Below are 26,344 nucleotides of genomic sequence, written 5' to 3'. Positions count from 1 at the left end.
TATTTGCATCTCATTACTTTTAACCCCTTACATGCGGGGGTAATTCCCCCCGCTGTGCTGGGGGGTGGGGGGGCACACAAAGCGCCCCCATGCTCATGATGAGGCACAGTGCTCAGGTGCTCATGACGAGCTGAGCTCGTCACGGCCGCACCCGTTTTTGTGGAATGTTCAGCACAGCAGGGGAATTATCCCCACGTGTGAGCGTTCCATGGGCCATGACGAGCTCAGCTTGTCATGAGCACCTGAGCACTGGGCCTCATGACGAGCTGAGCTCGTCATGAGCACAGAACGGGTTAATGTAAAGAGCAGACTTACCACTTTTCCAGGACATGCTCTGTTCCTTACAGCAAAATATCCCATTGTGTACTATTCTGAGGCAAATCCAACATGGTGGATTTCTTTTGCCCCTGAAAGGAGCATGTATGTAACCCAAGGTTGTGTTTGAGAAATGAGAAGTTTCATACTCTTCAGCTATACAAAACTGGTTTTGAGGCTGACCCCCCCCCCCCACCCCCCACAGACACATAGGTCTGGTACCAAGCTGCCTACAGAGGTCCAAAGGAACACAACGCTTCTCTTCGCCAGGGCTCCCTTTACCCTTAACTTGAATGGGCATGCCTTACACCCAGGTCTTCCTGTGAAAAGGCATAGGTCATTGTTCCTTCTATGAGTGTGGTTTCACACCTCCATCAGTAGAAGCACTGAAAAGTCTATCTGCCAGCAGCCTAATGTTTATTAGCCTACTGGATGCTCAGGCAGGTTTAAATGTGACTTTTTTAAAATTCATATTTTCTAAATGTTTATTAAAAATCCAACTTTACCATTGAATTCTATTTTTGATAAATGTAACAAATTGTGATTGCATTATTCAAGTAGCTGGTCCCAAATAGGAGATAGCAGTATTGTGACACTATTCTAAATCCAGATGTTCTCAAAGTACAGATATAGAAGTTTACAGTGAAAAAACATTTTGGGGGCTTTTGGGTGTTAGTCACTGTAGGTACATGACATTTATTTCCTATATGCACTACTTTTAAATACTACACATCCTAACCCGTGGGATACAAGGCTTCTATAGGGGTAACTTTTTTAATATTTGAAGGAAGGTTTCTTTGAACACCTCTCTCTAAAACACAGCCCCCTGGCGCATACTGGAAGTATCTGGTGGGCTAGTTGGTTCCCAGGGACCCACAGGATTGACAAGGAATTAATTCCCCAACTTAAAACGAGCCACAGGGCGTGTTTGCAGATATGTCACCTCAGGCCACGCCCCTTCCTTTCACCACTGTGCAAATGCGCCCTGTGGCACGTTTTAAATTGGGGAATTAATTCTCTGTCAATACTGATGGTCCCTGAGGGCCAAATAGCCCAACAGGTATCTCCAGTATGCGCCAGGGAGCTGCTTTGCAGACAGGTGTTCAAAGGCCACGCTCCTTTTTAAACCTCTCTGAAACGCAGTTCCGTGGCGCTTATTGGAGGTACCTAATGGGCTACTTTGACCTTAGGGACCCTTAGGATTGAAGGGAACTTAATCTCTCAACTTAGAAGGGCCACAGGGCGCGTTTACACAGTGGTGAAGGGAGGGGATGCGGTCTGAGGTAATGTGTGCAAGCACGCCCTGTGAAACATCTAAGGAGTTGGTGCAGGTTAAGGCCCTGGATTTTACCTTTACCTTGTCACTCCACTTTACGTTGGGGGGGTATGCTGGTGTATCACCATCCCGGCCCTCCTGGAGCTTTCCTGAAGACACTGGAGGATGCCATTGCCCTCTGTGTTCTTCGCTTCCCCAAGTTTTAACTTCTGGGTGATTTTAATATTCATCTAGACACACCAGATGCTCCGGATTCCACAGCTCTGTTAGATCTATTTGATTTGACACACCTGACTCAGTGGGTTAAGTTGCCGTCACATAGGGGGCCACATAATCGATCTGGTGTGCTCCAATCCAAGATTGTTTTAATGCTTGGGTTAGTCAGGGGGTTGACTCTTCTTCCAAACCCCCTGCTTATAGTCATCAGAGATCCTCTCCTTCTAACCCCTGGTTTTCGACGACTTTGAAGGTGTTGAAACTGGGTTGTAAAAACTTGAACGGCATTGGCGTGTGGCGTATTGTCCTGCTGCAAAATCTGCACTTCGATCTGCCCAGAAAGATTACTACGTAGCTTTTAGAAAAGCTAAGAGTGATTTTTATGCCGAACGAGTCGCGAAAGCCAACAATAATAGTAAGGAGATCTTTTCTATTGTTAGAAGCTTTTTGTCCCCCTGTGCTGAACAAAAGACTTTTCCAGTTTTCACCCAATGGTGTGAGGAGCTATCCTCCTTTTTTATTAATAAAATACAGTCCATTCAGAACAGTTTAGGAACGCTCCCGGAGGAGCAGATGATCTCCTCCTCTCCATCTCTCCTGCCTTGTGAGTTCATTAGCGCTTCATTCTCTCAGTTTCTGCTGGCAGAGGGGCCTGACTTTCTAGCCATTCTTAAATCTCTTAAGTCTGGCTCCCCCTCTGACCCGTGCCCAGCTAGAGCTTTAGCGAAGGTTGCTGAGATTCAGTCTGATACTTTTCTGGCGCAATGGAAACAGGCCAAACTTTTTCCACTCCTCAAAAAACCTACCGCAGATCCCTCCGTACCCACCAATTATCGCCCTATTTCTTTGTTCCCGGCTCTAGCTAAAGTGTGCGAAAAGGTGGTCTTCTGCCAGCTTGAGGCCTTTGTAGAAACCTCTGGGGCTCTTCATCCAGCCCAATCCGGGTTTAGACATCTTACAGCACAGAGACCGCGCGGGTCGAAATGGCAGAGGCGATCAGAGCGTGCTTGGACGAGGGCGGTAGAGCGGCCCTGATGTTGTTGGACCTCTCTGCCGCCTTCAATACGGTGCCTCACCAACTCCTTCTTGCCCGGCTCTCATCCATTGGCATTGCTGGTTCTGTTTGGGATTGGTTAAAATCCTTTTTGGATGAGCGCACCCAGCAAGTCTGGATGCCCCCTTTCTCATCTACTACTAGGAACTTATCGACCGGGTTCCCTCAGGGCTCCACTCTGAGTCCTTTGCTCTGTAATATCTATCTGACTCCCCTGCTCTTCCTAGCAGAGGAGCTGGGTGCTAAAATCTTGGCTTACGTCGATGACACCTAGCTACTATTTACTTGGAAAGGCTCTGGCCTGGACACTGGCATTGCCCAGAGGTGCCTATCAGTCGTGTTTACATGGCTGGCACGGGCCCAACTCAAGTGCAACAAGGAGAAGTCTGAGGTACCTTTGTATGGCCAGTTTCCTCCCTTTTTCAGAGAAGCCCTGTAGCCTCCGGATTTCCCTTGCCCCTGCTCTGAAGGTGGCCCTGCGAAGAACTTCGGGTATGGTTCGGAGATGAGTTTCGGTTTTCAGATCACATTAAAAACTCAGCGGTGTCTGCTTCGGAACCCTTAAGACCCTTAGAAGGTTTTTCCCTCTGCTGCCGCTGCCGACTAAGGAAATGGTTGCTCTGGCCCTTATCCTCTCCCGGCTCTTTTATGCCAAAGCATTGTTCATCGGCATCCCCGGCTATTTGATGAATGAACTACAAATGATTCAGAATGCGGTGGCTAGACTTTTATTTTATATCTCTAAGTGATCTAGTGTGAGGTTGCACTTGCGTGATCTGCACTGGCTTCCTGGGGAACAGCGGGTGTAGTTTAAGGCTCTCACTCTTGCCCATAGAGCCCTGTATGACCTGGGGCCTTCTTACATCAGGAAGCGCCTTGCTTTCTATAATCCCAGCCACACTCTGCGTTCTGCTTCTCTCCGCTGGATGACTACACCTCGGTTTCGTCACACTGGGCTGGGGGGCTGGTCTCTTTTGGTAAAGGTATCCATCTTATGGAACAAACTTCCTGATGAGCTGCGGCACACCCAGGACTACCATATTTTTAGGAATCTACATAAAACTCACCTTTTTATCCAACCTAATTAATTAATCTTTACTCTTTTGGTCACTGTCTGTTTACACGCCAGGACACTCCAGAGTATTTGTGCGAGCTACAAATCATTTATAACATAACATAACATAAGAGAACTGGGTTACATCCATCAACCTTTTGCTCACCATGCCACCCCAGTTTAGACCTGGCCGTATGCAAATCAGTCCTGTGCCTCATGTGAACAGTCAGGCCCAAACTGCCAAGCCAGGTCCTTCCTGGACCGGAAACAAGCATCCTGTGACCGGTTTCGGGGTTTCGCCCCTCATCAGCCAGGATAGCTTGAATCCAGTGGCACAGTGAGCCCGGGACCCACGTCTAGGCGTACCCCGCACACTTAGGGTGAGAAAGCAAAAGACACACAATTGATGGACAGAATGTAGAACAAATCAATACTTCCACCCCCAGTCAAGAAATCCAGGTTAAATACATCATTCTTTTGCTCACCATGCCTCCCCAGTTTAGACCTGGCCATTAGGAAGAGGTGTGGCGCCGCGGCCAGGGATACTGAAGCTGGAAGCTGGGGATCACGGCTCGATCCCTGGCTCCGGTGGCAGGGATCTGTCCAGCACCATGCGACTCTGGGCAATAGCTCGCTTAATCTTCCCAATGGCCCCCAGCGCCGAGATACCGCTTCGGGGGTGATTTGTGCACTAAACAAGTACTGCATTCCTGTGCAAATCAGTCTTGACCCTGTGCCTCATGGGAACAGTCCAGCCCGAACTGCCAAGCCAAGTCCTCCCTGGACTGCAAGCAAGCATTCTAGGACAGGTTTCGGGGTTACACCCCTCATCAGCCAGGATAGCTTGAATCCAATGGCACAATGATCCCAGTACCCACATCTGGGCATACCCGCTGCACTTAGGGTGAGAAAGGAACAGACATACAATTGATAGACAGAATGCAGAACAAATCAAAACATCCATCCCCAGTCAAGACAACTGGGTTAAATCCATCATTCTTTTGCTCACCATGCCACCCCAGTTTAGACCTGGCAATGCCCGTTCAGGTGGCTCTTTCCCGTTCAGGGGGATCCTCTTTTGGGTTCCTCAGTGCACAGGCCTGGAATGCGGTTCCCACATTGTTGAGAGGGGTATCAGATTTAGCTACATTTAGGAAGCTCCTCAAAACTCTGCTTTTTAATCAATAATTGAGTTTCCCCTAGCTTCTTCTTTTATTATTCTTTGACTCTCTTTCTCTTCTGTAACCGAAGTTGGTGTAGGTGGTTGCTCTTCGGGCCTTTGATGCGCTGGGACACTCTTCTGAGTAGCTCACCCCTCATCAGCCAGGATAGCTTGAAAGTCAGCGCAGGCAGAGAATCCAAACACATTATTATGATTAGTTGTTTGACGCTGAGTCGCTGAGTCGCTTTCAATCTTTCCCACAAAGTCAACGCAGGCAGAACACATGAGCAAGTTATTATCATTGGTCGTTTTACTCGGAATCGCTCACTGGAATTCCATACGCCTAGTGGTTGCTCATAAAGATGAGGACTCGCTCACCAGAACTTCACCAATTTCTCCCAAATATGTTGTACATGAGGATGTCCAGTTCCAAAGTAGATTAAGCAAGTAGGTTTATTAAGTAAGATGATAAGAAGAACCCCACCAGGAGCAGTTTTTTTGCTGCTCAGCCCATCATCCAACTGACACCGCACTCATTCAACATTCCACAGCATCATCACACAAACATTCCACATACCCAGTCACACAGGCTAAACAGCAGGTATAACAATAACAAACATTGACTAGAGGAATGCAAATAAACAAGTTATGGACTTTCTATAAATGTTTTTAGAGAAAAAGGACCTAATTTAGAGTGCAATGGATGGGCTACTCCAAAACAAACCTGACGGATATCCTGCCCACTGTATTAGAAGCACATTTACTGCACTTGTAATGCCGTGGACGGGATATCTGTCAGGGTTTGCACTTAAGAAGAAATTAAAAACTCAGCTTTTCTGAGCTCTTTTTTCTTCTCGTCTCTCCTTTGGATAGTTATGTGGTGGTTTTTTCTTTGGATAGTTATGTGGTGGGTTTTTCTTGGGAATTAGCGCCGAGATACTTTGAGTAGCTGTGCGCTTTACAAATGTAGTATAACATAACATAACATAATATGGTGGAAGGGATATCTGTCATGTTTGTGATGGAGTAACCGCCCCTCGAAATTCAAATCAGGACGTAAATTAGTGAGAGTGGTGGAATGTAGCAGAACATAGCAAACACTATACAAAACAACCTAGAACAAGTCCAAAAGCTGTGGGCAAACTTAAAATCATCACAAGAAAAAGTATTATGTGTTCTAAGGTGTCTAATACCATATTAATTTGAGCTAGTGGTTTTTAGTGCTCGGCACCGGCACTTTATTGTTAACACCGGCACTTACAAAAGTCTCCCACTTGGCGGCGTTGTTTGTGTAACACCCAGATGAGCATAACCATACTTATATATATATAGCTTGGGTGGTAGGTATTAGTCGGTAGGTATTAGTCACTTTTAATGTATAATAAAGTCTGAATTGTCACACTTATAGGAGTGCGATGGTTAGTTATTGTATTACTACTGTCATTGGCAGCGCTGGTAGGGGCAATGGGTGATTTGGCCTGCAGTGGCCTCCTGACAAGAACCCTGGCACTTTTATTTTTACAAATTAAGCACTCAAGCAGTAAGTTTTTAAGTTGTCCCCCAAAATATTTCTTGGTACACGTCAACTAAAATACTGAGCTATTTGCTAGGTCATGTATATTGTGAATAATTTTACTCATTTAATCAAAATGCACTTTAGAAATGTGAAGCAAAAGTAACTTGGGTATGTAAATACTTTGAACGCTTTTATAAATCTTCAAAGGGTACAGTCATGGGAACAAGACATTTAACATGCATCCTTATAACTTAAAATTGTAGGATTCATGCATTCGTTCATTTGCTCATTTTAGGGAATCTTTGCTCCTCCTCGTCTTTTCGGTGTGCCACTTAGTGGCAACAGTTTGAGACAGAGCAACAAAAGATTAATAGAAAGAGTAAAGATAAACTGATAGTCAAAAATCATTGGGCCTCATTTATGAGGCCTTGTGTCAGTTTTGCTCTTCCGATGCGTCACTTTTTGTGACGCATCGGTGGCGTAAAACATGCCTCCTGTTGCGCACTATTTACAAAGTGACGCATCTAAGCAGATGAGTCACTTTTTAAACCCCTGCGCTACATTATACCTGCGTCAGGTATAATGTATGCAGAGGGGGCGTTCTCCCGCAAAAAGCCTCGTAATAGTGACGCAGTGAAATCTATGAGATTTCACTGCGTCACTTTTAGGACGCTGTTGCGTCAAAATCTTGCGCCTGCCTCACAGCAGGCGTAAGACTGACGCAAGCCCTTTCACATGGGGCTTTCCCCATGTGAAAGGAACACTCAGTCAAAAACCTGCTCATAAATGAGGGTTGAAAGATTTCGTGTGCTGTTTGCAAAATCAATAACGGGACACCCTTACGATAGTTACAGTGTTCCCATCAGAGTTCCATCCTGTACCGCCCTTCATCATTTGGGAAGGCCACCATAAGTACACAGGGAAACCCCATGTGCGATTTGGCACAGCATGGTGGAAAACAATGCCCAATGAAATTATGACAGGTAGGTGGCAGGATGTAACTCCTAAGCAGTGCTAAATAATGAAAATAAAAGAATTTTTCAAAAAAAGTGGTGATATTAAAAAGGGGTAGAAGAAGGAAAATAGATTTATTAGCAACCTTCAACTCCCACTCTCTAAAAACAGTGCAAAAAGGTAGTGTAAGCAAATTACTACCTCGACAGTTTATAAAGTCACGGGCACTGTTTTTAGAGAGTGGGAGTTGAAGGTTGCTAATAAATCTATTTTCCTTCTTCTACCCCTTTTTAATATCACCACTTTTTTTGAAAAATTCTTTTATTTTCATTATTTAGCACTGCTTAGGAGTTACATCCTGCCACCTACCTGTCATAATTTCATTGGGCATTGTTTTCCACCATGCTGTGCCAAATCGCACATGGGGTTTCCCTGTGTACTTATGGTGGCCTTCCCAAATGATGAAGGGCGGTACAGGATGGAACTCTGATGGGAACACTGTAACTATCGTAAGGGTGTCCCGTTATTGATTTTGCAAACAGCACACGAAATCTTTCAACCCTCATTTATGAGCAGGTTTTTGACTGAGTGTTACTTGTTAGTTGGTGTTTAGTACTTATGGGGGACGTAGCACTCTTGGTCATTAAACTTTTCCTCTGACCCTCCCTAGTGAAGTTTTCCCATGTGAAAGGACGCATTGCTGGAGTTGCGTCACTTTTGTGACACACTCCAGCAATGCGTCACTTTTGCGCTTACAGATACGTCAGAAATACTGACGTATCTGTAACTCCTTGCGACATGATGCGTCATACATTAAATATGACGCATCAGGTATGTCGCAAGGAGTGCGCACTGAGAAGTGACGCATTGCTGCTTTCACGCAGCGATGCACCATTTCTCATAAATGAGGCCCATTGTTTCTATTCTTCCCTTACCGAACACATTAACATTGGAAGTGGAGGCACTGACGTTAGGAATTGAATTAAATGAGAAGCAGACAGGAAAGGTCAACACAGAAGAGTTAGCACTGATTAGCTGTTGAAATGCGGCTCAGACAAAAGCTGTGATTTCTGATACTGAATACATATTTAACACGATTTAACAATACCATTCCGTGTCCTTTGTGCTTGAGGACTGTGGTTAAAGATGCATTTCCGAACCCAAATTTCAGCAAAAGTTGCAGCTTCTTCATTCCATGTCTAAGTAAAAAAATCAAATACAATTGCCATTTTTACTCTTTAGTGTTATTTTGTGCAAAAACAATTCAACATATTCCACAGGGCGGGCTTGTGCAACCAAATGGACAAGTAAAACATTTTTTATCAAGATACCTTTTCAAATCCTATAACATAAATAATGCTTCCATACTTTCATAAGACCCCTCATCAACTACTTTTTAATATTTGACAGTGCATAAATTTTCAAAGATGAATATCAATTCAAGAATACTTTTACCATAGCTAGACACGTCATGTACATGTAAACACAGCGCAAAGACAGTACCTTGTAATTCTCACTTACTAGCGCCATGTCATATAAAACTATCTTGAAGATCTGTAATACCGTCCTTCCTTTCACATCAACATTTGTGCACTCCGAAAAGGAGCAGCCAGATTTTCTGAGGCCTTCAATCGGAATGACGGGAAGCTGTATCCCTGTGCGGATCGAGACACTGCTCAAGGGGCCAGATGTATGACAGTTTTTTGCAGTCTGAAAGGGGTTTTAGGCCCGTTTACGACCGCAAAAAACGTGTGGCACATGTACCAACCCTATTTTGCGAGTCACAAATAATTTGCGAGTCGCTATTAGGAAGTGCAACCCCAAAACCTATGTAAGAGTGTTTTGCGACCTCATTTGCGGTCGCAAAACACTCACAGTTTACCACCGTTCTCAGAAGCGTAGTAAAGCATTTGCAAATGGGAAGGGACCACTGCCTGCCCTTAAAAAATGAAAATGAAAAGTTACATTTTTATTTTTTCAATGCATCCCTTTTTTTAAGGAAAACAGCTGCATTTAAAAACATTTAAAAAACTGCTTTATTTAAAAGCACCCCCAGACATGGAGGTCTGCTAACCCCAGCAGACCACCATCTCTGGGACTGCCAGCAATTTACAATAGGGTCGCAAATCACGACAGGCTCACTAATATTCATGAGACATGCAATTTGCGACCCAATTGGGTATCACAAACAGTGTCTCAGATACTTTTCAACATTGACTTTTGCGACTCGCAAATTGAGACTCGCAATTTGCCGCAATTTGCGAGTCACAAACGTCGATTGTCGTACATCTGGCTCTCGGTCATTCTCAGTAGCCTGGTGTTTTAAGACCCAGGATGAATGGATCAACAAATTCCAGATGTGGTCATTGTGAGCACAGAAATACTAGTGGGCTAATAAGCCAGGCTTGGTCTCAGTGCTCAGTGAGCATGAGTCCCAGGTGTGAGCATACCATTTTCAATCAGGGTGGTACATCGAACACGCAAAAAATGATGGGACAATGCTTGTAATTTGTCTAACAATTGGCAATTGCTCAGGTAACATCCCTATTTATCGTTCTTTTGCTTACCATGCCACCAGAGTTTGGACTCATCTCTATGCAAATTAGTATTGACCTTGCTCCTCCTGTGAACAGTACAACCAGAACTGACAGGCCAAGTCCTCAATGAATCGGAACAGAAGCAGTCTAGGACCAGTTTTGCCTTGATAAGGGCTCATCAGCCAGGTATAGCTTGGTTCCAGTGGCACTTGTGCACGGGACACACGTCTGACCTGGACTGTATTGTATTGTATTATTGGTTTTTCAATTGTTCTTTCTTTTTGAGCTTAATACATACGACTCTGATGACTGCCTTCTGCCAAGGTCAACCGGGACAGAAAATAGGCCCCCTCCAAAAATGTAAAGTTGTCTACATTAGCGAATCAGATAGCTAAAATGTCTCCCACATTTTCAAAAAGTGTCAGTTTCAAACTTGACACTGTATAAGAGTTTTACAGGGTATGGGAGATTGTATGCATTTGTGCTTGCTGCAGGCAATTTGTGAAAATATCAGGGAAATCAACATTGAAAAACATCCCACAGACTATAAAACAAACCCTCAAACGGCCCAAAAACTGCCCACATAAAGACCTGTTAGACCAGACCATTGTGCATTGTCAGAATTCCCTGTAGGCCATGTTAGAAATGGAGGTCTCTAGTTGGCAGAGGGAGGACCTTTGTCCAAATAGCGACCCTTGCTTCTGGTCAGGGTAAAGGGGATACACAATTTAGATAACCCTTGCTCACCCCCTTGGGCAAACATGGTGAAAACACCACAAATGGACACCACACCAGTTTAGAAAAATAAAGTATCTTTATCTAAACTTTACAAGACCAAACCAACAACAATCTAACATACACAGTTAAAAATACGACTTTCAAAATGTTTCAAGAACTTGTATATAGAAAACTATGATGTGTAACTTTTACACAAAGTACCTGAAGATGCGTCAAAATTCACAAGCCCAAACAGCTGCATGAGAAAGAAAGCTTTGGAAAACACAGCAATGCGTTAGTTCCTGAGTCCTTGTGGAGGCTTGGGGACAGTTCTGATGCACACAGGAGAAGTGATGCGTCGAATCCCGACTGTAGGGGGAAGTGAGGCATCGAAATCCAAAACAGTTCTGGTCTGCGGGTGATGCGTGATAAAACTTGGTGCACAGAGACGATGCGTGGCACATTGGAGGTGGTGCCTCGCTTTGCGAAGGCTTCGTGCCTTCCGGCATCGTGCTGGGAGCTGCTTAGTGAGACTTTGCATCGCCCGCCAAGACTCGGTGAGGCTCTGCGTTGCACAGCATCGGTTCCTAGAGACTTTGCACGGCTTTACGATGCTTTGACCTGGTTCTTGCAGATATTAGCTGTAAAACCCACTTCTGAGGCCCTGTAACTGGAAGAAGGCACCTCAGGCAAGGGTAGGACTAACAGATGGCAGAGTCCAGCTGCACCAGCAGATTTGCAAAAAGTCTTTTGAGTCCCTGAGAATTCAGAACAGGAGCCCAGCACACTTCAGGCCCTTGGAGATCTCCTTCAAGCAGCGGACACAGCACACAGAAAAATCCTTCTCCTTTCCTTGGCAGAAACAGCAACGGCAGGCCAATCCCACACACACAGCAAGGGCAGTACTTCTCTTTAGTACCTTCAGCTCTTCTCCTTGGCAAAGGTTCCTCTTGAATTCCAGGAATGATCTAAAGTTCACAGGTTTTAGGTTTACTATGTTACCCCAAAATGTATTTGCTCCCTTTGTGTAGGGGGCCCTGAGCCCAGTTCAAACCAGTTCTGGGGGGCACTCTACAAGTGCACAACAACATCCTATCAGTGTGAGCCTTGGCTCCAGACACATCACGGGGGGGGCGGACCCAGCATTGCGGAATGCAGGCCCAGCCCAATTCAGGAACTGGTGCCACTCCTCCCACCACTTCAAATGCAGACCGTGCCCATCCAGCCTAGTGCTGACTCATTCAGACTCCTGGATCGACTGCACCTCCCCAGCCCCTATCACTCCAAAGACAGACAGTCAATTCACAAACAGGAAGAGGCACACAGGCTGAACAAGAAAATAACCACTTTCCAAAAGTGGTATTTTCAAACACACCATATCTTTACTAAAATATGGGTTATTAAATCCTGAGTTCAAGGATACCAAACAACATTTTTTAATCTTATCCCTAAGGGAAGATATGCTTGTAAAATGTTACAAAGCATTCCCGATTCTATCCTATGAGGCAAGATAGCCTTTCAATAGTGACAAACGAAATTGGCAGCATTTCACTATCAGGATATGTTACACACACCAGTACATGTCCTACCTTTCACATACACTGCATCCTGCCCAGGGGTGTACCTTGGGCCTACCATAGGGGTGCCCTATATGTAAGATAAGGGAAGGTTAGGGCTTGACATTTAACAAACTTTGCACATGCACCGCAGTGGCAGACCTGAGAAATCTTTTCAGGGCTACCCATGTGGTTGGCACAATCAGTGCTGCAGGCCCACTAGTATCATTTGATTTACCAGCCCTCACACACTCAGTTTACTTGGGACCTACTGGTGAAACAAATATGCCAATCAGGGAGAACCAATCACAATAATAATTTACACAGAGAACATATGCACTTTAGCGCTGATCAGCAGTGGTAAAGTGCACAGAGTCTATAGCCAACAAACACAAGTCAGGAAAAAATAGGTGGAAGAAGCAAAAAGTTTGGGAGTAACCCGCCAAAAAGGGCCATTTCCAACAGGCCAGTTTAATAGGCCAGTTTAACCCTTCTTGCCACTTGTAGCATGAAGGGGTTGAACAGAGTTCATCTAACAACTGTGTTTTGAACTAACCAAACTGTATCTATTAAGTGAGCAGGGGTAATTATTAACCCCATTTCAGACAGCAGTACCTTTTTAAATGCATCCATAGACGGAAAGTCCAAACAATCATAACATAAATTAAGTGAGAAACAAACCTTTTCTAGGAGTAGGCAGATGTCCCACGGACCACGCCTACTCCTTAAAAGCATTTTTGGCAGCATTATCAAAGGGAGAGGCTTCAGTTCACAAATGTTTTACTATCAATTTTGATTTGGTAGTAAAATGTTAATGTTTTGGAATCGGATTCCAGTCACAAAACATTAATGCATTCCTTAAGGATTCGGATCCTTCCAAACAGCGATTCCTTAAAGTTTACTTAATACATTTATCAATTCTGAAAACCGTTTCCGAATTGTTAATTTGCTTTAGTACATTACAAGAAGAGTTTCAGAGGCTGCAAATCATCAAATGTACTGAATCTGAGGTATTGCAACCGCTGAAACTATTTGTACATCTGGCCCCACACCTTAAAATTGTTCATTATAAGCCCTACTCACCTGACCATTTTCCTGTCCTCAAACACAACTTTGAGACATTTATGCTCATCTAATTGTCACCTGCTTTCCCCTCGCTCCTTAAATTTTGTTGAGGTGAACAACTTCAAACTCCTTATCACAATTTGTCTGGAACACCAACAATGTAATTCATTCCAAGAAGCAAACATAAACTAGGTTTGAACATACCCAGTCTGCTTATTACACATCCTGTGCAGGTCATTACATCTATTTATGATATGAGTGGCTTACAAGATGTACACAGCTTACACGATTTAAATAATCCACTTTAACTGCATTTCCACAGTTTTTCTAGTACTCTTTGCAAGCCTATGATGTTTAATGTCTACCAAAATGTATAGCAATTTGAATCCAGAAAGCATTATCTAACATACAAAACATGTCTAGGCAATCAACATTTACCAAAACAACAGTGCATCATACCATCCTCCTAACCCTCTGCAACGTTTTCTGCTGATATAACTTCAAGTTTTCAAAAAACAGAGGGCCTCATTTATGAGGCTGTGCGACACTTTTTCACCGCCGGTGCGTCACTTTTTGTGACGCACCAGTGGCGTAAAAAATGCTCCTTGTTGCACCATATTTACAAAGTGACGCATCTAGGTAGATGCGTCACTTTGTAAACCCCTGCGCCACATTATACCTGCGCCAGGTATAATGTATGCAAGGGGGGCATATTGACCCAAGAAAGGGTCGTAAATGAGATTTCACTGTGCAACTTCTAGGTCGCAAATGCATCAATATCTTACGCCTGCCATACAGCAGGCATGAGACTGGGGCGAAAGGACACATTGCTGGAGTTGCGTCACTTTTGTGACACACTCCAGCAATGCGTCACTTTTGCGCCCTACAGACACGTCAAAAATACTGACGTATCTGTAACTCCTTGCAACATGATGCGTCATACAGTAAATATGACGCATCAATCATGTCGCAAGGAGGGCGCACTGAGAAGTCCGCATCGCTGCTTTCACGCAGCGATGCATCACTTCCATTTACATGGGGCCCAGAGTATTTCTTTTGTTACAGGAACAACCCTTATGTGCACATAGCTGACCTCTGTCTCAAGTGGCATAGTAGGTGAAAGATGATGGGCTGTGATGCAGCACTAATGAATTACCAGTGGCTGAAATTGTTCCATTTGTTCCATTACGTTGTGTGATGTTGCACTCACCACGCTAAACTGGTCTGGGAATGCTTGTGCTTGCATCTGAAGCGGACCTAGCCAGCAGTCACGGCTGGACTGGAGCAACTAGTGCAGGCCCAAGACTAATTTTCATATGGCCGGTCTCTGTCAGTCATGGCATTGTGCTTGAAAGGCTAGAATGCAGTTCTGAGAGATCATTGCTTGCTGAGATTAAATCAATCATTCCTTCTAACACCTTGTTTTTATTGCAGATGACACTCGGGCACTGTACAATTTATCCTAACTATGACTGATTGAACCACTAACTATATGTAGGAAAATTGAAGGGCAATCAGACAAACTGACAGTGATGTAGATCTTATAGTGATGATTGCCATTTGATTTCTAAAAAGAAAATATATATATATATATGTAATGATTATCTATGAAATCAAAATTTTCTAATCAAAATCCATCTTTTTAGCAAAGCACATTAAAAAAGCAGGACACCTGTCCCAAAAACTGTTACTTTTATTGAAGTCATTCCTTGATATAAATGTATTTGCCTTTCTATATATATCTGTCAGAGTTTTCCTATAGGAATTCTGAATTTTCCAATCCAAAGTTGAAACCAAACACCCAGATATAGAAGAAGCTCAGACCCGAATACTTAGGCAACAGGGTGACTTGCTGAGTGGGGCATCATTCATGAAATGGGTAAGCTTCAGCCTCCTTTCGAGGAAGACAGTAGAGACAGGCTTAGGATTGATTCATTCAGCCAACCAAATAGACACTCTGTCAGGCTTTGTGGAACAATGCTAATGTCAGTTTCTAACCAAAGAAGTAGTTCTATATGGATATCTTAACCACTTTATTAATGAAAAGGTCATCCACACGCAAATAGGCCAATAACTATTAACCAAATATATTGTTCCCTGCACTGTGCACAATCTTTAAAAAACTGGTGGACACCTATCTCTGGACTCTGGCTTCAAAATAGGAAGGGGGTAGAGACTGCACTCAGGCTAGCATCTAAGAAGAAAAGGGAAAAACTAGGTGAAGGTAATTAGCCATTGGGTATTTGGATGACTGGGGTGTAAGCCTTGGCCAAGCAGAAACCACAATCCTAGTCAGGGTAAGGTACACGCAGACCTCAAATTAACCTGTGCTCACCATCTGGTTGCTTGCCACAGAGCAATCAGGTTTAACTTAGAAGCAGTGTGTAAAGCACTTCAAATAGTAACACAGTGAAAACACCACACAAAATGATTGCCAGATCCTGGTGTTGCGTTGAGTCGAGGATCCTGTGAACGGGGATTGCAATGCAAAGACCGGTGTCAGGGATGTAATGCGCAATCAAGACACTGAATAGGTTACAATGAGCGATGAAGCTGCGATGCAGAGTTTTGTCGTCACAACTACTGTTGATGAGAGTTACAAAGAGCTGTGCCAGGTGATGCGTTGAGCAGTGGCATTTCCAAAGGCGATGTGTCAGTCCCAAGATGCAGGTTACAACAGTGATTCAAGTCGTTTGCGATGGGTCCAATCGACGCAGCAGTGGTGAAGCGTCATTTCTGCACATAGATGTGCCTCTCAGTCAAGGAGCTGTGTTGGGTCTGCTTGGGGAGGTGTCGGTCAGCAGAAAAGGTGCATCAGTTGCACTGGCAAGCACCTTAGGTACACCTACAAGGGTTCCAGTACTGGGGTGCCACCACTCGGTAGGGTAGACTCACAGATGACAGAGTCCAGAGGCAAGTGGGTGTAGGCATGTTAAGTTCCTGAAGCTTCAGATCAGGAGGCCAGCCAACTAGCTCTTGGAGTCACTCTGGGTTTTGGGTTCAAAAGATGCAGGTTCAGTGCTTCTCACTCAGGCAAGGGGGCAGAAGGCAGCAGATCAGCACAGCAAAGAAGGAGTCCAGAGAGTCGCAGTCCTTCAGCAGCACAGCAGTCTTTCTTCCTGGCCGAATATCCACAGGTCTAGAAGTATACTGACGTGGTAGTCTATGATGTCCAGTACTTATTCCCAATTGTGCCTTTGAAGTTGACGGATACTTCAAACACATGCCTTTGAAGTGCACAGTTGTCCTCCCTTCCTGCCCAGGCTCCAGACTCACTACAGGGATGTATGCAGCCCTTTGTGTGTGGACAGGACACAGCCCATTCAGCTGTACGAGAAAGTATGCCCAGGTGCTCCCTCCCATCCTCCCAGAGATGGTCCATTGAGACACACCTAAGCTAAGATTGTGTGTAGCTGTATTGGAGGAATACACAAAGCCTGACTGCCAACGACACCCAGTCATGTGATCAGAATCAGGCAAAAGGCACCTAACGCGGGGACACACTGTTTTTGTGCAGCCAGGCGCTCTAGAAATGTCTTATTATTAAAGGCCACACCAAGAACATGCAAACTTTCTCAAAGTGTCATTTTCAGAATTACAATTTAAAATATGACTTCACAATAAGTTTGGATTTTAAATTGTGTTCCCAAGAGACATCTCACTTGAAGGATTCTCTCTTCACAATTGGAAATTACACTTATAAAATGTAATAGGGTAATCCCAATGTTATCCTATGGGAACGATAGACCTTGCAGAAGTAAAAAACTAATCGTTTTTCACTACCAGGACGTGTAAAAGATAAAAGTACGTGCAATGCCTTTTAAATACATTGCACCCTGCCCTCTGGGTTGTCCAGGGCCTACCTTAGGGGTATAAAAAGAGAAGGTTCGGGTCTGGCTAAAGTTTTATTTTGCCAGGTCGACATGGCAGTGTAAACTGCACACCCAGGCTCTGGGGTAGCAGGTCTGAGACATGGGTAAAGGTGTACGTAAGTGAATGTCACAATCAGTGCTTCAGGCCTACTAGTTATATAGGAAAAATAGTGGTTCCTGTGGAATGATATATTATGAGGTTATGATACATAAGCACAATCATAATATAGAGTGTTAGATAATGGCAGAACGCGAGGGAACTACTAACACACCGATTCCAGTGTAGTATACTTTATGGATTTTTTAAACAATAAAGTTGGAGTAAACATTATACATCAAAACAACATTTGTGCATAGTGTCCCAAGTGACAAAGGGAACCTAAACCTAAGTGACAATGTGAATATTATATACAAGGTTTCCACAGTTTGTACAAGTCGACCATTATCAAAATAATTCCATGTGAACAGCAGCTATTTACAATATGTGCTTCCTATATAACTATTACCCATGTTCCTTAGTGAGTAGGGTTCCCCTGTTTTTGTTGAAGCAGGCCTACTAGTAGCATTTAATGTACTGGCCCTGGGCACATGTTTTACTACTTTACTAGGGACTTATAAGTAAATTAAATATGCCAATCGGGTATGAATCAATACTACCATGTTTAGGGGAGAGAACACAAGCACTTTAGCACTGGTTAGCCGTGGCAAAGTGTGCAGAGTCCTAATACCACGAAAAACCAAGTGAAAAAAGTTGAAGAGGAAGACAAAAATGTGGGGGAAGACCATCCTAAGGCTGTCTGGTCTTACAAAAGTTACATGGTAGCAATGGTCTTCCTAGACTTCTCAGCAGTTTTTAATATGGTTGACCATAATAATATGATCAGCCACCTCAGAAAGGTAGGAATTGTGGGAACTGTTTTGATATGGTTTGAATCCTTTTGAAGGATAAAATACACATGGGTTTTATTTTAGGGGCAGAGTCATCACAGTGTGGGTGCCACATGACTCCCCCCTTTCGTCTTTGACTTTTAATCTGTATGTGTAAATACTATCAAACATAATCCTGCTATTTTAATGCAATCCAGATCATTGTACAGCATGTGACAAAGGCAGTGAGTACTGCGGATTACATGCATGTTTACATACTAGAAAGAGAGCCAAAACACAAATACTTGTATCTGGGTAGCATAAGGACCAATGGAAAAAGTACTTGCAGCCAAAAAGTAAGGAATCATCTGCAACTAGAGCAATATTTGTGGCTATGACATTGGAAGGCATCCGTATTATCCACCCAGGGACTAATGCTGTCTGTGGGGCCGGCTTTCTTATGATTGCAAACTTCCTTTCCTTTTCAATAAATCTCATACAATATTGTAGCAGCCTGAGGAAAGCAAAATTACAAAGAGTGCAAAAAGTGGTTGATCTATCTACTGAAGAAATTTGATCATGACTTAGGTGCGCAGAAGTATTAATTATTATGCCTGATTCACAAAGTTGTTTATCAAACAAAGAAAAATAGCCTAGCCATTTTATTAACCCCTTCGATGCTGGCCTGTTTCCGCCGCTGTGCGGTAAACAAACGCACAGGGCGGGGCCGTGACGAACCCCAGCCATCATCCGCACACGAGCGCCGCGGAGCATGACGGCTGGGGTTCGTCACCAGCATGGAAGGGGTTAATAGAATATAGACCAGTCCAGGCAAATTGAAGGTTCTTTTAAGTTTCCAGGAGCAAACCATGAAAGCAGTTGCCTATCCATCTCGCACAGATTACGGACATTGGGGTTGTCAGGAAATGTTTGAAAATCCACTTATTTTGTTTTATCCTCTGTAGTGGACACACTAAGGGCCTTATTTTGAGTCTTGCGATGTCAGTCCACCATCTGCCGCATAACGACTTTGTTAGTTGTTGTGGCATAGGACTGAGCATATTACAAGTTCCCCCACCACCAGCTATTTCATGGCGGGAGCCCCACCATGAAAAGGCTGGCAACAGAGGAACAAAGGGGGCCCTACAGGATCCCCATGGCAGGGGGGCACAACATGTGTCCCCCTGTCTGTATCCCCACAAAGTTCCAGCACAGCATGAAAGTCACTATCCATGCCGTCTTGGAACATTTTTTGCCATCCTGTTGGGGTGCCTGTTTTCAGGCACCGCCATGGGAAAGGCAAAAGACCATCCACCATACATGAGTTCAGCTCACAATACCACAGGCGGTCCTTGCACAGGTTTGGTGCAGGTGTGCCAAACTCGTAATCAGCCCCTAAAATCTGTGTCTTGGTGATTGGAGACCTTTGGCCTTGGTGTGCTGTATAAGAAATAAAACCAAAATCAAATCTTTACAGGGCTCATCCAAAGTGTCCCTCTTGCTTCTTTATAGGCTCACATACTTAACTAACCCGTGCTTAACCCTTTGATAGATTCACACAAAAGCAGTCAGGTTTAATTTAGAGGTAATGTATTTATGAAGCAGACACGCAGTAATAAAATGAAGACACATCATGAGAAAAATCCCAAACCAATTTCGAAAAATTGAAAATATTTGAATAAATAAAATGATACTGGAACAACAAAAATCCAATCAGTAGACCTGCAATATTGCATATTAAAATTTTAGGTAAGTATAGCACCTAGGAGCACAATGCACAATGCACCACTCGACCTGGACAAAGTCAAAAGTTCATGCAGACCACGATATAGCACAGGCAGGGCACAGGACCAAGTTTGGCTTGCTGATAGTTTTACCTTATGTTCTTGATGCTATGTCTTCACAGTGTTGCTTGTGGAGACTTCGGGTCAGTTCTGATGAGGCTTTCCTCTTTGTGTCGAGGCTTTGTTTGGCGTTGCATTGCTCAGCGTCAATTTCAATGACGTATGAATCTGGGCTGCTACGCTTTGTGGGGCTTTGCCTCACTCTGCATCAGTTCTGATGAGGCTTTTAGCTGTGCAGCCAGGGGGCTTCCCATTGGGTAGTATTTAAAGGAAACTTCTGTAAATCCAGAAACAGTTCTCTCTGATGCTAGCCAAGGGTCCAGGTTCTAGGCAAGAATTTCTTGGGGATCAGGAACTCACTCCAGCAGGGGCCAGAAGTGCTCTGACAGGTCCAGTGCTGCAGGCCAGCTGGGTTGTTGCAGGAGGCCATTTGGATTGTTGCAGGGAGGCCTTTGACTCATTGTGTCCCTGTGACTCAGAACAATAGGTAATCCAATTGACCCTTTGAGTCACTGAGGTTAGTCTGGGATAAATGAAGCATGTCCAGTATTCATCTTCACAGAGCAAGGCAGGCCTGAAGCAGCAGGGCAGTCCTCTGGGAAACACGATAGGCCTCAAGAAGCTAGGCAGTCCTCTGGTAGCAGCAGAGTCCTCTGATGAGCAAGGCAGGTCCCATGCAGCAGGCCATTCCTCTGGGGAACATGGCAGTTCTTCTTCTCTAATGACCACAGGTCCAGGATTGTCCGGAAGAGTGGTCCAGAGGGTCCAATATGTATTTCTAATGTTAGCCTTTGAAGTTGGGGGCCATCCTAACTATCCCACTAGTTATTCCCTTCCCCTGCCAAGGATTCAACACATCTGGGGTGACAATATGCCAGTGTCAGGTCCCTTTCTGTGTGCTGGAGGCAAGCCTTTTGAAATGTAAGTTCAGTGTTAAAGGGCAAGTGCTCCTGTTGTAAATTGTTATTATGGATTGGTATTTCCATGATTGGCATATTTGATTTACTAGTCATTCCCTAGTAAAGTGCACTAAGTGTGCCAGGGCCTGTAAAGCAAATGCTACTAGTGGGCCTGCAGCACTGATTGTGCCACCCACATGAGTAGTGCTGAAAAGGTAATTCAGATCTGCAGCTGCTGTATCTGTGTGCAGTTTAGTACTGCCATTTCGACGTGGCAAGTGCACCCACTTGCTAGACCCTACCTTTCCCTTTTCTTACATATTAGTCACCCCTAAGGTGGGCTCAAGGCAACCCTGTGGGCATGGTGCACTGTATGTGAAAGGTAGGACGTGCCCTGTTGTGTGCGGCATGACCTGATAGTGAAATACTGTCAATTTCATTGTTCACTATTGCAAGGCTACCTGTTCCCATAGGATAGAATGGGGAGTTTGCTTATAACATCTTAGTAACATAACTAATCATGGGAACAAGGTAGGCAAATAAAGATTAGTATGCCTGAACTCAGGGGGGGAACATGGTAGCTGGAATCTAATGGCCGCGGTCGAGCTCCACTGGCGTGCTCTGCCAGGACTCTCCCGGAAGCACAGGATGCACAGCGATTATGATTTTTTAACTTAAGCAGTAGTGTTGTACCCCCCTGTTTAACTGTCCTGAGCCTGGAATATATTTTTGTTTATGTTTTTATAGAGGAGAGCGCTTCCGATATATTTTTGTTTCCTGTTGGCAGGGGCGCTTCCTTCCCTCTGGATGGCAGCTGAGGATCGAGATGGTTTGGCATCCCTGGAGCTCTCGCTGCTGCGGTTTGTCGGCGCAGCGCAAGAGTGGAGGCGGCAGACTCCCGGGTTGCAGTTCCGGGTCTTTTCAGGCACAGCCTGCACTTTCGAGTATGCTCCAAAGAGGTATGCTAAGCAGACACGAGGGAGCGTCTTGGAGAGCAGGTGTAAGGCGGGAGTTTGCTCGTTTTTCATCTTGAGCGCGCCGGCAGTCTAAGTGAAGGTGAAGGTGGAGGTAGGATTTTGAATTTTCTCCACGAAGATTTACCTGATGTCTGGACTGCCTCTAAGTTTAATAGCTAGGTCAATGTAGCGCAGAAGCGTGTTAAAGGGACGGCTAGCCCTGGCACTGTTTGTTTAAGCAAAACTGAGGGTGAAGATGTTATTTTGGAACTCTTTCACAAGGACTCACCGGTTGTTTGGTCTCCTTCAAAATTTTACAGCATGGCTCATGTAGCGCAGAGGTGTGCAAAAAGGTCGGCAGGGACTGTTTCATTGCGGGTGGGCCCCCGGAACTGCATGGAGAACGGTGGGAGCAGTCTCCCTCATAGCGCCTCCCCAGTGCTATTACGAAGCAAACTGCTAAGCCAGCTATCTGTCACTACACTTTGCGCAATAGGGCTCCTAATCTTGTTCTAGACTCCACTAAACCCACTTCTGTTTCTCCTCCGGTCACAGAAATAAGGGACACTGCCAGGCAGGGCAAAGTGATAGCCATCAAGGAGAGCAGCCCCCCAGTGAGTGGAAGGGGGAAGGGGAAAGCCAAGAAAGTTTTGTCTTCTAAACTCAGAATAACTCCATCCTTGAAGACATATTGCAAGGTGCTATCTACCACTCTGGATAAGGGGCAGAACAAAAAAAACACTATGGCCTCTACTGGTTTACAATCGGGCCTCCCTCTACCTAAGGAAAACATTCAGCCCTCTGTTACGCTTTCCCCTGTGGAAACAAATGAAGTGGACACACTGATTGAACAACAGGTGGTCATCCATTCTTCTGTGGAAGTATCGAATAGATGTTCGGCCTTGGATAAACAAGAAAGCAGTTTAGGCACTCTTCCAGTAACAGAGATAATGGATGTTCCTGTACCATCGTCAGTCACTCAGTCAGCCAGATCGCCTGACTCTCCACTAGGATTACTCCCTAACAGGGTGTTGTCTGGGTCATTAGCTGATATCCTATTGAGCCGTAAGGAGAATATTGGGAGAGGATTTTCAATTTCAGAATCTAACCAAGCAGCAATTCAGTCCTCACGTGAGGTATAGGCACAAAAAATAGAAGAGGTTTTGAAGAGAACGATGTTCTCGAATCTGAGATCTCTAAAATCAAGGAAGCTTTACACTCCTCTTCAGCTGAAATGGACAAACTAGCCCACCAAAATAGGGAACTGAAAGATGACATATAGCGTCTTGAAAATCATTCAAGAAAAAAAACTTGAAAATATTAAATGTCCCCGAAGACCTGGAGGGGGGAGATATTAAAAATGTTGTGATTTCCCTCTTAACGGAAACAATTCTAAAAGACTCTCCAGAACTGGACTTGATTTTGGATATTCAGGGAGTACACCAAGACACAAATAGGAGGAATTTAGAAAAACCAAAGCCAAGGAAAATTTTAGAAAACTTTCTTACATACGCCGTAAAGGAGAAAATGTTATCCTTGGCTCTGAAAGCAGGTCAGGTCAAGAGTAACTCCTTCTCTAGCCCATTTTCCTTTTCTATTAGGTCCGATGTCTCCCACATTACAGCAACAAAACAGTGGGAGTTAGGAAAAAGAATTGTAATTCTAAATTCTCTTGGAGCCAAGACACAATTGATGTTTCCCGCATCTCCCTGCATTATGTGGAATAATCACATGCATAATTTGCGTAAAATTGAGGAAGTAGATGCCCTAATAGACAAAATATGGAAAGGGAGTGGGGTATAGGGGTAAAGGGATGAGAGCACTCATTTTGACTTTTTTCTGTATAGTCTGCATCGCTGGGCTTCTCTGGAGAGACTAGTTTATTATTATTAAACTGATTTGTGTTGTTATGGCCACATCCAGGGGTCCTTGCCCATAGGGCCTATGTCCAGAGGAGTAGGGATGGTTCCCCAGGGTAGTGAAGGGTTGATGGGGGTCACTGGGGGGGGAGATTTAAGCCATTCTCAGAATGCCTGAATAAAGCCCTCTCAGTAGGACGACGCTGCAAGTCTTAATGAGTACTAAAATTACATTTATTTTGTGGAATATCAATGGGCTTAGATGTCCACAGAGACAAAGATTAGTTATGAAATTCCTTGAACAATCATCTGCACAGGTTTGTCTCCTACAAAAGACACGCCTGTGTCATCTGTAATGTAGGGCTATCTTTGGTAAATATCACTAGGTTGAGCATTATTGCTCATCTGAACAGACAGCCCATAATAAGGGGGTGGCAATTTTAATTTGGTCAGGAGCTAGAGGCAATATTATATTGGTTTCATCAGATCAATCTGGGAGATGGATTATAGCACACCTGGAAATTGGGGGGAATGAGCTAACTATAGTGTTATTCTACGGCCCTAATGTTGATGATTCAGCTCATATTTTTAAAATACAGGCCAAATCAACAGAAACCACTACTCCAATAATAATTGGAGGTTCTTCTAAATCCCCTACGGGACAGATCCAACCATAGTCATTAGGTCGGTGCCCCTGGTATTCGTCAGGCAATGATTAATATGATTAGCGACCCCTGCTGTATATCGATAAATGACAGCAAAGAGCAGGCAGCTCAACGCGAAGTACTGATGTGTACCGTGTTCACTTTAGGGAACATTGAGGACATCAAGCTAGTCCAGCCCTATTCTCGAGCTTTTAATTATTAGGTTCTTATCACGTTGAACCATCTCTGGATCCTTTTGTGTACCATCTCTATTCTAACTTGGACCCACTCTGATTACTATATAGGTTTTAAGGCGCTGGCTATTTCAATATTCGTGGGTACAAATTTCCGTTTAGACTACCAATAGTCCCCAACATTTTTCAGCATCACTTATCCATCGAATATAGTTTTTTGGAGGTGGAACTCCTGAGGAAGGCAGCATGGGCTGCTGAAACGTGCGTTGAGACAGAACTTGGAAACCACCTGATAAATTGTTGTTCTATGAACATTGTTCTCAACAACCTGAATTGCTGTATAATTAATTGCATTTTATTTATATGAATTATTGTATTTGAAAGGCTGAATAATTGACTGAAGTACATAGTATTGCTCATGTCAATCCTTGCCTAGAGATGTATAATCATTATACAACCTCTTTTTAGAAACACTGATATGTATAACAAATACAATTATTTTTGTATTTTTCTATATACAAGTGTCACTATTGATTATTCACTTAATTTTATGTATTGTTTTGCTACTGTTGAGCTGTTCATTTGATTGAAGTTGCCCTAGCCCATTTACAGTACCTATCTCCTTTTCATACTTAAGGAAAAGGCAAAGTCTTAGTCCTAGATGGACATTGAAAAGAGCAATGCTGACTAATTCAGAAATAACTAGTGCACTTAAAGCCTCTACAATGGATTACTTTGCAGTTAATATAGGTTTAACATCTTTAGATTTTGTTTGGGACGCATTTAAAGCGCATCTACGTGGACAGTTACATAGTCTGATATGCTCTAAGAACAAGGAAGAGGCCAGAGAATTTCAGAATCTAGAAAGGGAGATATCGACGCTGGAAGGTGAAAGAACGAGTTGGTCTCAGACCCATCCCGAAAAATTGACACAAGTTCTTAATGATCTTGAACGTTTGCGTCAGGAATACAAGGGGAAGTTGGATCAAAAAGTAAAAGCCCAGTGGTCAGCCCATAAAATGCAAAACTACGAGTATGGTGAAAAGGTGGGTGCCCTTCTGGCCTGGAAAGCGAGGGCAACATAAGCGAATTGCTCATCGATGAGTGTGGGGCAAACTCGTGTAAACAGGAAGATATGCAAAAGTATCTCCTTTTCTTTTTCTCTGATTTATATAGAGAAGACATAATCCCCTTCCCAGGGAATATTCAAAAGTGGCTGCAGAATAAGGAACTTCCGGTGTTGTCAGAGGTCTCGACGCCCCTATATCAGAGAGCGAGAAAAAACTTTATATAAATAAGATTAAGAACAACAAGGCTGCGGGGACTGATGCTCTTCCTGGGGAGAATCATAAAGTCCTCCAGGATGAGCTAGCTCCTAGACTATGTGAGTTATTCAATTACATCCACAGCTCGGAAGGTAGAGTCCCTAATTCCTGGAAGGAGGCCACGATTGTTCTTATACTGAAGCCAGGGAAAGATCCCCTTAAAGCCGATTCATACATACCAATGTCCCTGCTTAACGCCGATTACAAGATCTTTATGAGCGTTTTAGCGGGGAGATTGGTCAAGATAGCTTCGCAGCTGATAAATATGGATCAAAAGGGCTTTATCCCAGGGAGGTTTATACAGGAACAAGCGCTGCAATTAATAGGCAGTATAGATCTAGCTGTGGCACGGTCAGAACCCTTGGCAGTGACGGCATTTGACGCTGCCAAGGCATTCGACCTGGTCTGTTAGGTCTTCCTCTGGGAAACCCTAGAGATAATAGGATTTGGTTCAATCTTCAT

The 26,344-nt window shown here is 44.1% G+C and overlaps 1 protein-coding gene across 1 annotated transcript in view; it reads right to left on the bottom strand.

Annotated features, from left to right (window-relative positions):
- The window catches only part of LOC144761286 (cysteine-rich venom protein-like), a 345,826-nt gene that overhangs the window by 110,588 nt on the left and 208,894 nt on the right, over positions 1-26,344 (bottom strand). The window contains exon 4 of the mRNA XM_078646738.1: positions 8,656-8,746. Coding sequence (XP_078502864.1) covers positions 8,656-8,746 — 91 coding nt within the window. The remainder of the gene's footprint in view (positions 1-8,655; positions 8,747-26,344) is intronic.

The sequence above is a fragment of the Lissotriton helveticus genome, chromosome 6 (assembly GCF_964261635.1).
Source record: "Lissotriton helveticus chromosome 6, aLisHel1.1, whole genome shotgun sequence".
Taxonomy (NCBI): domain Eukaryota; kingdom Metazoa; phylum Chordata; class Amphibia; order Caudata; family Salamandridae; genus Lissotriton; species Lissotriton helveticus.
Note: the sequence above shows the minus strand (reverse complement) of the source record. Positions and strands in the feature narration are given on the sequence as shown.